The sequence below is a fragment of the Brachyistius frenatus genome, unplaced genomic scaffold, assembly GCF_029030835.1.
Source record: "Brachyistius frenatus isolate BFR_SWC_R1_liver_20210118 unplaced genomic scaffold, ASM2903083v1 Contig_64, whole genome shotgun sequence".
Taxonomy (NCBI): domain Eukaryota; kingdom Metazoa; phylum Chordata; class Actinopteri; family Embiotocidae; genus Brachyistius; species Brachyistius frenatus.
This window is the reverse complement of record NW_027210663.1, coordinates 1,754,571-1,770,373: the sequence shown is the minus strand read 5'-3', so window position 1 is coordinate 1,770,373 and position 15,803 is coordinate 1,754,571. Positions and strand designations below refer to the sequence as shown.

Sequence of the window (15,803 nt, the reverse complement as noted above, 5' to 3'; positions counted from 1 at the left end):
AATTCCTAAGCAACAAAAAATAGAGACATATAAATAGCCTATACCTGCATAAAGAGTAATGTGAGGAGAACAGACCTTTTCCCAGGTATGGGTGCCTTTCTCTGACAAATAACAGCGATGGCTCCGTCTGCACCCATATCCAGAGTGATGTCCCATAGTAAAGAGTTACTGGGTGTCGCTGTTCGAAAGGTCACACCTTTCTTTACCGTCGCTCTGTGAAAAGTCAAAAATGAAAAAGGTCAAGAATGTGGTAAATGTGAAATGTCCCATATTAATAACCACAAGAATTCAAGCCAATGAAACATTATTTTGGCAAAATATGAAATGGTTTATGATGTGCACAGTCAACCAAATACATTTTTCTGAGCTTCATTCTTTTATACACATGACATTTATGTTACATAAGTAGTCCCCAGCCATAGTGTTCAGTAGATTTAAACTTGCACATGGAAATGTATTTAGAGTTCAATGCATTAATCTAGACTACTTGTCCTGTCACAATAAATCCATGATTTCTGAAACATGAAGGCAGCCTAAAAGATTTAGCGATTGAGAAGTTATAGTATCCAAATGGTCATAAAAAAAAATTATAAATCAAATAGTTAATGCAAGTATGATCTTGTCTTATTTCCCTTGTTTTTACAGGCACCTGTAATTATTCAATTCAATTATATTTATGTTGCGCCGAGGAACACCACAAGTTATTTCAAGGCACTTAACATGGTAAATCTTCACAATCTTACAACATTATAGAAAATAACCCAACATTTCAACAACAATATAGCGTTACTCCTGCCATTAGGTCGCAGTAATGCACTTAAAATCCATTTGCCCAACCGTCTTTAAGAATCAACACGCTAATAAGCGTGTGTGGCTCTGTAAGATTAGATGCTACAGTACAAACAGGAGAAACATGCAGAGGTACCTACGGCCATCAAAAAGTTCTGTGTGCAAATCAACAAAAATGAGACGCCATTGAAACTTTGCCAGGTAAAACTAGTATGTCATAAGTCTATCACAGCTATGCACTGTCATTTGACAGTAAAGCACCCATAGCATACGCTCCATGCCCAACAATACATCAACAATCAGTGGCTAGCTATGTCACCAGTAGGAGTACGTTTTATATTAAACATGCGGAACAAACGTCGCTCATCTCCAAGATGAAACTAAAGACAGGCTTCTCATCAGCTGTGTCAAAGGCGAGGGTTGTCGAAGTTTGATGACATTTGTTGAGGCCGTGTTCAGAGCATGAGTGAGTCTCTTTCTATTTCTGTGTGTGTGTTTGCTTGTACATACAGCTGCAGAGGGTCCTTCGAATATTAGCCAAATAGTCCCCAGCAAGCATCGAATAGAATGTTTGCATGAAATGTGCATTCCTATTCAGGACAGCAACTGAGCAAATAAGAACAAAAAGCAGAGAAAGTTGTAAAAGAAAATATTGAAAATCTGCAACATACAACAACACGTACACCACTCGTTCATCACCCTCACCCCCTTTGCAGGAGCAATGAAAACTGTTGTTTTGTCCATCAATTTTGATCTCATTTTTCAAAATGTTCTGATGAATTATTAGTTTTCTTGACCTCCGGTTTGTGAATGCTGTGCATTATGCAGCCGAACAGCCCTAGTTCGGCTGCATAATGCAGCCAAACTATCCATATGTATTGGTTCTTGATTATAGCGAGACCTGCTGAATATGCAGCAACAGCACGGACAGAAAAACATTCCAGTGTAATTCGTTGGGTTTCCTCTGCGTGCAAAGCTGTGTGGTTTATCTCTGAATCTGTGAGATAAACATGACTTTTGAGTGCATGATGACTCTCTGAGGAGGTGTAATCTACGAAGGGAGCAACAGCAGTCTGAGCACTTCTCCGGCTCTGGCTTTGGTTTTAACTTCCAATACCAGTCCAAAGAGGAGAAGGATCTGCTCCCTCTTCAACACGGCTAAACAAACGGTCCTTTATTTCGAATTGAAATACTGACGTACTGGTGTGCACAGTTGTGTTTGCATGTGCCACATGTGTGAGACCTTGTTTTGGTCAACATCTACAACATCTATTCTGGAAGGAAGGTCTCAAGTGACCGGCTGACCACAGTCATTTATAGTAATCGTTTCCATTCATCTGCATAAAACATCTGGATGACACCGACAGACGTGTCATATTTCCTTCACTAGTTCAATGCCCTATTCCAGCGTTTGAGGTTTGACTGAAAAATAAAAAATGTAATCGTTAATCTCAATTTATAAAAATTTCTTGATAAAAATGTAATGATCATGACAGCCTAATGACCTGCTGTCTGAACGGCAGGAGAGCGAGACAGAAAGGTGTCCCCTTCTCCTTTCTCAGAATGAATGAATCCGGCTCATCTTGTAGCATTTGTGACACTTTAAAGTTCAAGGAGACAAAGAGCCCACAGGTTAAAGGTCACTATTAAAATGGGATGAGCAGTGTCATTTTCAATAGCTGTTTAATTTTGTGCAATTGTGACAGGCTTGTTGCCATTCCAGTTTCTTACTGCGGAAGCTGATTTATCTGATTAACACAGGTTTATCCAGGGAGCAGAGGGATTAAAAAGGTGTGATCATCTAGTGCTGAGTGATTCTAAACAGAAAACTTTTGTTGACAATTGCACACAGCTGAATGCCACAGTTTCAGTCAGTGGACACTTTATATGACGCATTAGTTACACGTAAACCGTCTCGTTGAGTTGAAGCGTCTGACTTCTCACTCAATTTTAGCACAGAGGTTGCTACAGCAATGCAACGTGTTGCTGGAATTTGCACTAAACTTGCAGGCGGATAACTTATTAAATCACCTCCAGCTCTCTGCAATCCTCGTCAAAAATTGCACAAGTTGGACCGAAATACTGTATCTTCTGAGAGTGAGTGACAGAACAGAAAATAAAGGGGTAACCATCATTGTTATCAGTCTGAGGGTTCCCAGGAGGCAGCAGAGCCAACAACAGCGAGGGAAAACACTCAGTCTGGTCTAAATGAGCCAGGAGGAATACACAAGGTTTTGATGTCAGGGGCTGCAGATTTGTGATTGGGATGGCTGCACCCTGTTACCTACGCTAATGGCAACACAATAGAGGTAACGGGGCACATACAAATTATTTCTGTCTCTGAAATCACTTTGCATATCAGTGGTTTGAATTACCTCGCCACAGTTTCCATTTAAAACTGGTGATCAAATGTTTTCTGTAGCTACGACAAGAAATGTTTAAAAATGGCAATGCGTCAGTTTTTGTACAAATGTCCCTGCTTCCTGTCTTCATGCTAAGCTAAGATAACTTGCTGCTCATGGTATAGCTTCATATTAATTTTACAGACACGAACAGAGCATCACTTAAAGGAATAGTTGGTTGTAGTTATTGGTAATTAGAGATAAATATAAAAATTTAAAAAAAAACACAAATTGAACAATTTCTAAATTACCCCAAGCATCTTATTCTGCATTATGCTTTGATTAATAAAAGTTTTCATATATCCACTATATCTGATAGCCCAGTGTCGGCTGATGAAATGGGTCAGCCAGAATATCCATCCAGCTCTAGTTTGGGAAGTTGGCTTGTTGCTTTACCTGCATAAAAAAATTATAAGGCATAAAACCCCATCCACATGTAATGCATCAAACCGAGCACATGCAATATGTATACAAACTTTGCAATGGATTTTTTTTTTTTTCAACATGTAAGAGCCTACCTCGCTTTAGTTCAACCAACATTACATTTTCTCCTTTGTATTAAATTCAATACTGCTGACTGTAGAGAATTAAGAGTGCAGTGTGCAGTTTGCTTTCAGTGGGGGGAAAAAATTTTAATCCGGCATAATCAATGAGGTAAACAGGATGACATGTTCAGTGTATTAATGAGAGAACTGTGGAGGACTGTTAATCTAGTAATGGCTTCTGAATAACGTGACCTGCTGTGATGAAACACCTCTGTGTATTGAGCTGAGTGGAGCAGGGTTTAACTAATAAAAAGTGACAGTAACAAGAAGACTTATCTCAAGCCCCTTTTTTTCTGTCTCTCTCACTCTCTCTCTCTCTCTCTCTCTCTCTCTCTCTCTCTCTCTCTCTCAGCTAACTGTGTAAAAAATGATAAAAAAAAAAAAAAAATTTAAAACATCCCAAAAAACAACCTGCGACTGGAAAAGGCGTTTTTCTTCTGAGTGGTTGGAACTAGTGTCCATGGCGTTAGTTAGCAGGCCCTGAGGAGGCACCAGGGCAGAGAAGATGGATGGCTGCTGAGACTGAATCTGACAGTGTGGGAGAAAAGCAGCTCTCAGGTGCTGCACCTGCCATCCATCTCACTTCTGACCAGGCATGGCATGAGTGGCACTATTGTTTCACCTTTTACCCACTCCTCATTCACTCACACGTACATGCACGCACGTAAAAATACGACCAACGCAAGAGAAGTGCCACATAAATGCACGGACACACATGCTGTCAGATACACTCAAAGCAAAGCTTGATGGCTCTTGGTCTTCATCAGCCAGCTCCCTCCCCTGACTAGTTTGTGGGATGTAGTATTCTTTGAACTTGTGCTGACTGCATGACCAACAAAGACAGTAACACAATGAAACAATACAGTGAACACATAACACAATAAAACAAACTGGGTTTGATCAAAGACCCACATTAGAAAATGGATTTTATCATCCATTAGAGTACGGCATCCTGTCCCAGATGCATTCCTATCAAGATGCTACACAGGGATCGTAATAATGTGTGTTCCCATCTATAGCTTTGTTAATGCATCTCTGTTGGGCCACAATACCACTATTCAACCCCAGAGCAATCACAAACAGATGCAATTGTTAATTATGCAGGCAAATGTCCACAGTTTAGCCAGTCTGATGGCGAGCCATCGGCAACGTGCTTATCCTACTTATGGAGCAGTTTAGGGAGTTGTGGCGACCAGATGGCAGGAACCACGGCACTAAAAATGGATGTTAAAACACTATTTGTCACGCAGATGAATAATTGAACTCTGTGGTTGAAAAGCTCACTGACACAGTGTCCTATTGAAACAGAAGCTCAATGTTAATGTATTGCTACCGTGTTACTTTGAAATAAAACCCTGAGAACATCGCTGACTTTTAAAAGCTGTTAAGAAGAAAACAAAAAGAAAGATATCCATTCTAACTTTATGCAACTCTATGAGTAAAGGGATAATCTGATTGCCCTTCCTGTGGGTAGCGTCATGACGGCAAAATAATACTTTATCTATGACCTTTATCAAAGCCTCTCTGAGAATGACGGGTTCATTTTGCTGTAACGGACAGGTGTGGCTTGTCATTTTCTCAATTGACCTCAAATTTGTCTGTCCCTTGACTCTGGCTATAGACATCAATAACAGGTTTATCGTGCTGATGAACGAGTATTAAGCAAAGCTTAATGGGACATTCAGACAGTGATAAAGCACACAGACAGCTGTTGAGGACCGGATGCACAGTGCTTGTTAATGGGTTGATAAGCTGGGGGAGGGTAGCGCTGTCTCAGTGATAATATAACCTAAAGGAACAGTGACTGAGTTATGTTTATGTGATGGGAAAAAAAAAAGAAGAAATTTCAGAGTTTAGTCCCCAATACATTCTGTATAGACATAATTGCCCATCACACGTTTAATTACTACAAAGCTCCCTAACAAGAGTGTTAATTTTCCAACCAAGTACAGAAACAGCTGTGAGGAGAGGAGAAGAGACGAAAAAGAAACGAAACACTCAGGGGAGAAGACAAAAAGAAAAGATTGAAGAAGTGAGGTGGCGTTACGGTTTTCTGCGCTTTGTTCGTGTTCATATGTGTGACTGAGTAAGTGAATTAAAGCAGCAATGATTAAAAGCGACAGGATGAGGAGGGGGAATCAGGATTTCTTTTTTTGCCTTCATTGCTTCAGCTGAAATAAGGAGACAGAAAGAAAAAGACTCCAGCTAATTAATTCAAATGCATGGTCTAACCTTTTAAAATACATGAATGTGCGAGCACTGATCTATAACGCAATTTAACGATCCTCCGATACTCTTGGAAATTCAACAACTCGGGGAATATGGGCCAAAACCCCTGCAGCTTCACGTTTCTCCGTTTCCTTTTGGTGCACCAGAGAAGAACTGAATACCTGAAAGAAATGTTGAAACCTGACAATGAAGTTAAGTGCCTTCATGCACAGCTGTCTGCTCAGTCAATATTTACCTTTCCCAGCATTCACAATCCATGACTCTCCTCACCTGCTCACCTCCACTGAAGCATGCATGAGCAAGTCATGGCGGAAGTAACTCAGCGAGTATTTATTTTTCAGGAGTTATTGATTGTGTATTGCAGTGTTTTTCAAACTACGAGGACAGACTGTGAATACTGTCCAGGTTCAATTGCTGCCTTAAACAACTTTCATGTAAGGCCTACAGTGAAACTTTGGTATGTATCAACCTTGATCCTGTTACCCCATTATTTGGGGTATAAGTGACTAATTGGTGGTTGCAATTTTTGATATTGGTCCTGTGTTTGGGGGCGCAGGGACCCTCAGCTGGCAGCTGCAAAGCGGGCTGCAATGTAATACTTTCAGGCAATTAGGCCTTCTAAATGTACGTTCTCTTAAAATGCTTGTTTTTGTCACTGACAGGCTCAGATTCTTAATATAATTGTCTGACAACATTATGGAAATGGTCTCTAACCTGAAACAGAAATCTTGCAAGAGGCAAGATGTTGCAGGAAACCTCGGTGAGAGTTGGAGTAGGAGTTCCAACAAGAATTTGTTGTGTTGGAGTACAGAGAGAGGGTAGCTTAGTGTTATCTAAAAGATTAAAGAAAACATTGGTTTGTGTTTGTGTTTTTCCGAATCGTGTCACTGTAATGTCTCGCAGCACTTCATTCAACTTTCATCTGTCTTTGTTGGATAGGGACATACAGAAGTTGTGGCTTGTTGTGTTACAAATGGGTGCTCACTTCAGTGTCCACTGCCCCATATGCAGACCATCAGGTCAGGAGTGAAAGTTTTTACTGGGATCACTACTGCAACCCGAATAAGAGAAGGTTTCCCATAACAAAGCACTTTTTCTTAAAGATTGCTGCAGAGCGGCAGTAATGGTATTAGCTAGAGTGATTGTGTTGTTTGAGAGTTAAGAGACTTGTCCTTGAGTGAGACTTCTTTCGAAGAAATGTAGTTTATCAAAGCCCCGTGAAGTGTTGTGAGATTTTGTTGGCACAAGTTGGAAAATGCAAACATACAAACCTTTTTATTTTTCCACTCTTTTAGATAACACAGAGCTTCTCTCTCCGTATGACACAACAAACTCCTGTTTCCACTGCCGGCTTCCTGCAACAACTCACTTCTTACAAGATTTCAGAGAGAAATCTCCTTGAATCAGATTTCTGTCTCGGGTTGAGGATCCTTTACAGGATGTCAGACATTTATATTAACAATCTGAGCCTGTCAGTGGCAAAAACAAGCACTTTGAGAGGATGAACATTGACAGAGCGTAACTGCCCCGAAGTATTACATTGCAGCCCGTTTTGCTGCTGCTGTCTAAGGCGCTCTCCCTCAATACCAATTTCAAAAACTGTTGTCCCTTTTGTCACTTGGAAATTATGGGTGAATAAGGTCTAGCTTGAAAAATACAAAAAATGTCCTCCTGCTGGACATCACTTAACAGCACTGCAGGACAGCATTAACATAGAAATTAATTTATTACGAGATGTGAAACCAAATGACATATTAAAGACAAATTTATGACATGCTCAAACAAACCAAATCAATAACTGGGACTTGTGAGGAAAATGCATTTCATGCCTTTGACAGACCATTATTCACTGGCTTAGAGCAAAGCAGATATTTTCTTGAATAATGATAAATAATAATAATAATAATAAAGATCAGTCTCTAATCAGGTCAGCTTAAATCTCTGCTCGTCTGCTCTGACGGCTCACCTCGACAAATCCAGCTTCGGTGCAGTGTGGTTCTGTTTGATCTCTGTCTGCATAACAATAACAAAAGACCGCAGATGACCACAAAAAAACACCAATGAATTGGTGAGAGCAAGTTGGAAGCATTTAATTGAAATCCAGTTTGAGGTGCCAATCTATCAAGTTGCATCATTTCACTCAGAAAAGGGAAGTAAAAAGCTGACATCTTGAGAGAAAGCCATGAGAGCAGAATTAAACGTTGGTTTTCTTGCTTTTGTATTTTTCTTTTCCTCCATAGGAAAATAAGTCAGATGGTTGAGGCAGAGGCATTAGTTCTTTGGAAATATATTAGCGCAAGTCTTTTGAAATATTTCATATAACATTAGCCTCCATTACAAAGTGTGTCAGAGACCTCACGAGGAATATCTATTTCTTCTCAATGGTACTACAAATGCGCTCATCTCCAGTCAAAAAGGAACATTATGTATTGCAAGATGAGAACAGAGCTTTCAAGTAAATTGAGCTATGCCAGTAATCCCCATAATCTTCATACAGTTAACAGCAGTGCACTGATAAAGCACAGATCCCGAACATACCCTTAAAAGCGGAGAAATAATGAGTCACATGCTACACGTGATTTCCTTTGATTCATGTCAACCTTGATGACTGCTGCTCCTGAAGCATTGCTTAATGTCATCAGGCTGTGCTCACTCAAATAATCTACCCCATTTCCCAGAGAGATAGTTAACCACTGATATGTTCAGAGAAATGCCATAATCCATGCTCAATCTAATTTCCTCCAATATTCACTTATTTATGATTGCACACGATTTGTGCAAGAATTAGTGAAGATGATTAATACAGTTAGTGAACACTTCCCCAATCTGAATTCCTATTGACCACATAGTTCAGACTAATTGCAGAAATGAACAGGGATATGTGAAGTGGTGACAATATTTCTCTCACAATAACAATGTCAGTCACATCACTGCTGAACACTGCAAACTGAGAAGCAACAAAAAACACTGTTTTACCTGAGCGTGAAGTTTATCAGCTGAGCGGAGCTAGCCATGAGTATGTAGAAAGTGGCGATGTCGGTCTTCTTCAGAGGTTTGGAGGACGTCCGTATGACGATGGCGTTGCCAAGCTTGAGCCGTGAAAGTGTCGCCATTCCTTTAGGCACCTGCAGGAGACGTACGCTGCCAATCCTCTGCATGGGAGTGACCGGAACATACTCGGCCTGCTGCTGTGGACCACCCCAACGACTTCCCTCCACAGAATTGCACTTCCCATTGACTTTGGGCCGAGCCTGGTAGTAAAGCTCCACGGGGTTTCCAGCGGATGGATCCTGCCTCTCCCTGCTGGTGCCCTCCGACCCCGGAGCAAACCAGCCGGGCGCAGGAGCCAGCTCAGCCATGCAGGTTCCTCTCTCTCCTCCAATGGCACAGGAACCTCTCACCTCCTGGGTTTGCCAAAAGGCATACACTGTCACACATGGTAGCTCATCCACAGCTGCTTCCACGCGGCTCCAGTCCCTCCCTGCAACATAGAAGAGGACCCGCACTTTGGGTTTGGAGGAGAAAACCCGAGGAGTCAGCACGAAGGCCTGGATTTTCCAATTAAAGGTGAAGACCTCTGGGGCGTTAAAGAGCTGCACAGACTGGACCAGATCTCGAGGCACAAGCTTCTCTGTGGACATAGTACCGTAGCTGGCGTTGACAGCTGGCTGGCGGCTGGCTCTTAAAATAACAAAGGGCTGCGTGTTACTCTGCATGCTGGAGTTCCTCATGAATTCCTGCCCAGCCTCCTTCAGAAACAGGTAGTCAGCATCATACACCTCGTAGTTGACCGGTAAGAAGACAGGGAAAGGCACTGGACTCTTACTGTAAGTCACTTCTTTATTGCTCAAATCTGTAACATAAAAATAGAAAATTACATTCGGCTTGTTGTCATAGCTTGTTGTCTGACAACCACATTTCTAAGCAATTTTATTTGACATAAAAACAGAACTGTAGAAATGAATTCTCCTCTACATTTTAGAGTGAAATACTCTTGAGCATAAAAGTCAGCCAAGGCCAACTGATCAGCTGAGTGGGGCATCAAAGTATTACACTAAATGTTCTCTCAGCTTAACCTTAAAATATCTGTAACACAGTACATATGTGAAATAATGTAAATTACTATCAGAGAAGCTTAAAAGAGTGTTTTAGTTTCTGAGGCACCAACTTCTGTTACAGAGCAGCTGTTGAACTCTGTTGCTTTGTGACAACATTGTCGGCCCATTTTTAAACTGAGGGCATTAAATACTGGCGTTTTGTCAGAGCCATTGGCGTCATAAAAATGAGTGGTTGGATGGAACAATTACAGGACTTGAACTTAGGAAACCAGCCTTCAAGTCCTTAAAAGGCAAAAGCTATTGGTAATTTTCTTGAGTAAAGTAAGTATTTTACATTCGACATGTAACATATTTAGTTTGCATAATGTACGTACGGTAACTTGCATGACAGATGTACCAATACTTACATAAAATGACTTACTTTAACACAAACATGAGATTTTCTTACCAAGTTTAACCCGAACCAAATAGATTTGGTGCCCAAACCTAAAAAAAATGGGTCTCTTTCTATCAAACCATGTAGTTTTTGGTGCCTCAACCATGAGGCCTTCTGTGTGTAAGAGACACCAGCGAGCTGGTAAAAAATGGCAGTATTTGATGCCCCGGGAAGAGAATGAGTTAGTTATTGGGGTGGTGAAGGGGGGTTTGAATCTTATTTCTTAATTTGTAAAAAAGCAAAGCCTTTCCCAGGATAATATTTTCTTTGAACGCTGCTCTGAAAAAACCACAAGAAATGTCTCATAACTGGTAAAACATGTTTAATCATGTACCCCAATCTAAATGTTAGCACCTTGATGGAACTCCAAATGAGCACCTCAGATTTGCACATAATGAAAACCCTTATACAACGACAGAACAGTTATACTGGGCATATTATAAAGTGCACCTTAATGGAACATGGAACAAATATCGAACTTTGCCTAAATGTTAACTACATTTGCAAAAGAAGTCTGAAATAAGATGTGTATTTAGGAAGAGAAAAGAAAGTCAGCTCAACCTACTGTCAGTTCAAATAAAAAATATACTGCCCTTTTGCTGAACCCGATGCCCACCTCTTATAAATTCTCAATACTGTACACTATCTTAATAATATCCAGGTAGCTAATATTGTCATATGAAGGTTTCAAAATGACTACTTAATTTTCCATGGAAATTACTGTTTAGAATCTGTTTGCTACAGAAATGTGGTGTGATTTAAAGTATTAATTTTTCTTTAAAAACATTGCATTTCATGTAGGAATGAATATTCAAGTGCTCCAGTTTCATTTCTCTCATGGATGATCTGCCTTCCCTAGGCGCAAGGTTGAAATCAGCCATCAAAAATTGGGATTAAAATGGCTTTTCAGATTGTCATCAGGCAGAGCCTCCACACGAAAAAAAAAAAAAAAACTAAGTGCAAAATTGATGAAAATATTAAGGTAACAAAAAGCAGCAGTACATCTGAAAAATGTTATATTACTCAGTAAGATATACTGTATATTGAAGAATCAGATGTTTTGTGTCATGCAGTATACATTTACAAGGATTACAGGCTGACTGTTAAATACTAACTAGTGTGTAGAATGACCTTTGTATGTCAGCGAGTAAAAACAAACCAACAACATGAATATGCTCTGATCTGCTTTAAAAGCTTGACAGTAGGGTGTTTGGCTCAGTGGGAGTGAGGAGAGGTGGCGGTCACCCAGCCATCATGTGTCCTCAATAAAATGTCAATTTTTATAGAATTATGAAGATTATGGCAGCTGACCTGAGTGTGCACTGTTTATGTGATGGCTAATTGCCCGACTTGGTGAATTAAGGACAAAAAACGCTGATGTTTACTCTGGAGATTATAACAAAATGGATGCACTAAGTATGGTATTGCATAGTAAAAACAGCTTTAGCAGCAAATCATCCCAAAATCGGCAATGTCTTAGAAAAGAGATCATGTCAAGACCTTTAGACTTGTGTGAGACAGATTTGTGAAATAATATCAAAATATGCCACATACAGTGTGGTTTGTCTCTGAATTATTAATTGTTATTGATCCAGCGAGGAAGGTTTAAAGCTTTTCTATGTCAAAATCGGTCGTCACGTCCCTCAGGGCGGCAGGCATTTGATGGATCTGTCTATCATGGTCTCGTCTGCTTTTCATCCCCAGTCATCCACCCCGGCAAAGAGCCTGTCAAGATGGTCTGACAGTTCACACAGCAATGACTGTACTGTACATGTCACAATCATGTCAACCCGGCAGCCCTCAAAGGAAGACAACAAAATCTATTTTTTCCCCTCCCTTCCGCACAGAAAAGCGTGTTGGGCATGTTCACTGAGTGGGCAACACATTGTATGAGGCAGAGACTGCAGCCGGAATCTGGGCTTGCCCTGGCTTAGCCAACCAGTGGCCACAGTGACAGATGTGCTGTTTAATACCAGAGCTGGCGGCAGCTGCGGTTGGAGTGAATATGAACTGGCTCACTCTCTCCAGGAGGGAGCATGCACCACCTCTGTAGCAACAAAGTACTTCACATGGAAGCCCATCCCTTTATGGCTCAGTTTGATGGGCCATTTGTGCCCCTTTTGTTATTTTACATGCTTTTAGTTTGGCACACATTTATGCACAATCTATGTGTAGATATGGTAGCACACTTTGCAGGCTATGTTTGTTCATGGCAGGCCAAGAGATGTAGCCTTCTCCTTTGCCAATCTTTTAGATATTTAACAAGCAGCCAATGTAAGTAAAAACTTGTATCATGATTGAGAGTCCTGCCCTCAACTGATAAACATGAGAGCAAATCCGCAGCACCAGCTGTTCCTCATTTTGAAGACCCTGAGCTTCTCGTGCTCCTTGGCTGAGTCAGAAAGCATCAGCGTTGCCATGCAGATGCTCCAACTGCCTCTAAAAGCCAATTCTCCTGGAGACAAAACATGTTTAGTACCTTGAACCAATTCTTCATTTAATTTAACAGAAGACTCACTCCATGCCAGCACCTTTTTCTTAAATAAATCTTTGTTCATCCCTATCTTTGTCCAAATGAAAATGCTCCCTGTATGAAAGTAGTTTTACAAATTGTTTTAACACATCATTTGAGACTTACACCTCATCCCAAAATAAATACACGGCTATTTAAGATCGAGCTTTTCACCAGCAGCCAAAGCTGTACTGTCATGCATTAAAATGGAAGTGAAAAGTTCTCAGGATACTTAAACTTGAAAGTTTAGTACTATAACTTGATATTTGCTCCACAGTGCTTGTAAGTAACTACAAAGTTGACCTTTTTAAGGACTTGAGGCTTTGTTTATTCAAGACATGTTTCTTTCAAATATTGTTCCCCATCACCGGTTTTATTAAAAACACTGTTGTTTCTAATGAGCTACATTTTCCACTGCAGTTTGTCTTATTGCTCCATATTCAATTCTTTTCATTGGCATGATGGCTAACTGCTTTTCAGTGTGTTTGGCTTTTAGCATTATTTTCTCAAATGTAATCAATCTTTGTATTATTCTATTAAAATGCACAAAGCCTGAGCAACCGTGGTGAATTCTAATGTGCACTAATGGCTTTTACCATATGTGCAAAACAGCTTGCAGAAGTGAATCGATTCCCAGTAGCATCACAAGGCGACATTGGATGTGTCTGTGTTGGAATTAGTTATTGAAAGATTAAAAGATGTATTTCAAAGTTTCTCCTTCATGCTGCTGTTAAAGGCTTTTGATCAAACATTGGTTAGATGTGTAGCAACATGCTGATTATAAGCACTTTAAAATACAAAAGTGTTGGTAATGGCTCAGCTGCTAATGGCGCTAACTATGACCAATAGCAGAGAACACTTTCTTAATCTAATGTTAGCACTGCGTATTTTTATCTTTTGATTGGCAGACCTTCCCATGCATACAGTTCACTAGAGGACACCATGGCAGTGTTGTGTTTTGCTTTGCCTGGACATGAATAGCTTGTCTGAGGAGGTCAGGGATGGTTGGATGGAACTAACACAGGACTTTCACCCAGGAGACATTGTTTGAATTTGTGATGAAGTCAACTTGGTTACTGACATAATTCAACGTATTGAAGTCAAATAACATACATTAAATAGCTTACATCACGTATGTAACATTACTTTGTAAAATTACCCAAACCCATGATCTTTTCCTTAACCAACTTAACCAAGTAGCTTTGGTGTCTAACCCTAACCAAACTGATACTGTGTCAAATCTAACCCAAATCACAATCTTTTCATAACCCTAACAATGTGTTTTTTGGTGCCTAAGCTACATGTGCGTGTTTTTCAAAGCGTGACACTGACACTGTATCCTGTAGTGGACTGATGGGCGTATTACACAGTTTGGTGTGATAACCAGATTGGCTTTAATCGCTCTCATTATAATCTGACAATTTGCCAACGGATAGGTCCTTAAATACAAAGATTTGTACTGATGTTTTCTGTGAGGCACTTAGGAGTCCACAACATTCCTTATATCATTGTGGTTAATTATCAAAGAGCATCTAGAAAGTGGGATAAACCTTCAACCAAAAAAATCTGGAAGACGTAGTATGCGTCAGAAACACAAGTGCTATAATGTGGTGTCTTTTACAGGGAGCTAATTAGAGTATTATGGTCCATATTAAACGAAAAGTCACAAAGATCTAAGTTTGCTTTGTTGTTACAATGTCTACGTAAAATGCATTAAATTTAACCAAGAATGATTTTAAAAATAGTGTTCAAAACTTCTCACTGGTAGTGTATTTACAGCTTGTTTTGTGGTCAATATTCTCTTGCCCACTTTGTTTACTATCACTATGTCTCAGTGAATCATGATCAGACAACCATAAAGCTGCAAAAATAACTGACCAAAGGCACTTTGCAGAATACAAGTTAGACTGCAAGACTTCTTATCAGTCAGATCTCCTATTGTAGTCAATATGGTCTTTATAGCACCATATTGTTATCTTACATGCTTTATTAAATGCTTTACAATGTATAAACATACAGATCTGATGCATTATTTATCATATAGCATGCAATGCTCTGAAGTGCTTGGGGACAGAGCGGAGAAGATAAGGAAAGACAAGGCGAGGGCGAAAGAGACAGAGAGAGGAAGGTTTAAGATTATGCAGGGATTACTTCTATATGTCAAATAAGACTCTTTAAGCTACTTTAAAAATCTGTTTTATCACTGTATCTTAGTTTTTTGTCATCTTAATATATCCACAAATCAGCCAGCCTGCATTCCCTAGCAATGGCCATTTAAGAGGCAGTTATTGGCTTTACAGCAAATGCCTTTGTGATGTACCTTTTTCTCCTTTTTCATTACCAAGTTGGGAATTTAGATTGTCTGCTTCTTGTTTGCCTTGCTGTGTGTGAAAATGGGGTTTCTCAGGTGGTATCCGAGCAGACATCCATAAGGGAAAGTAATACCTCCCCATGAGGAGTAAAGTACTGAGCATTGAAGCATGGCTCAAGTTGTAATATAAACCCATCAAGTTCTTTTACTCCTCACTGATTTCATCCTAAATGTTTAATATCCTACTCACTGCTGTGACACCCCCTCCACCGCAAGTAAGACACATATGCTCATGTTGAGCCCACTGGAATGCTGTACTACTGTGGAGTAAAATGAGAGCATTTAATTATTATTTAGACTTTTAGAGAATTTTTACTGGTGGAATGGCATTGCTGGCAGAAGGCCCACCTCCCATCAGTAACATGCACAACGTGAGGAGTTCAGTCTAGCTCATTTGTTTTCAGCTGTTATCGTGATATACAGTGTGGACCCTGTGCAAGTCTAATCAAGAGGTCGTAGAT

The 15,803-nt window shown here is 40.1% G+C and overlaps 1 protein-coding gene across 1 annotated transcript in view; it reads right to left on the bottom strand.

Moving 5' to 3' along the window:
• The window catches only part of LOC138625658 (transmembrane protein 132D), a 31,920-nt gene that overhangs the window by 15,548 nt on the left and 569 nt on the right, over nucleotides 1-15,803 (bottom strand). The window contains exons 2-3 of the mRNA XM_069706739.1: nucleotides 8,942-9,818; nucleotides 76-213 (exon numbers count right to left, since the gene is read on the bottom strand). Coding sequence (XP_069562840.1) covers nucleotides 76-213; nucleotides 8,942-9,818 — 1,015 coding nt within the window. The remainder of the gene's footprint in view (nucleotides 1-75; nucleotides 214-8,941; nucleotides 9,819-15,803) is intronic.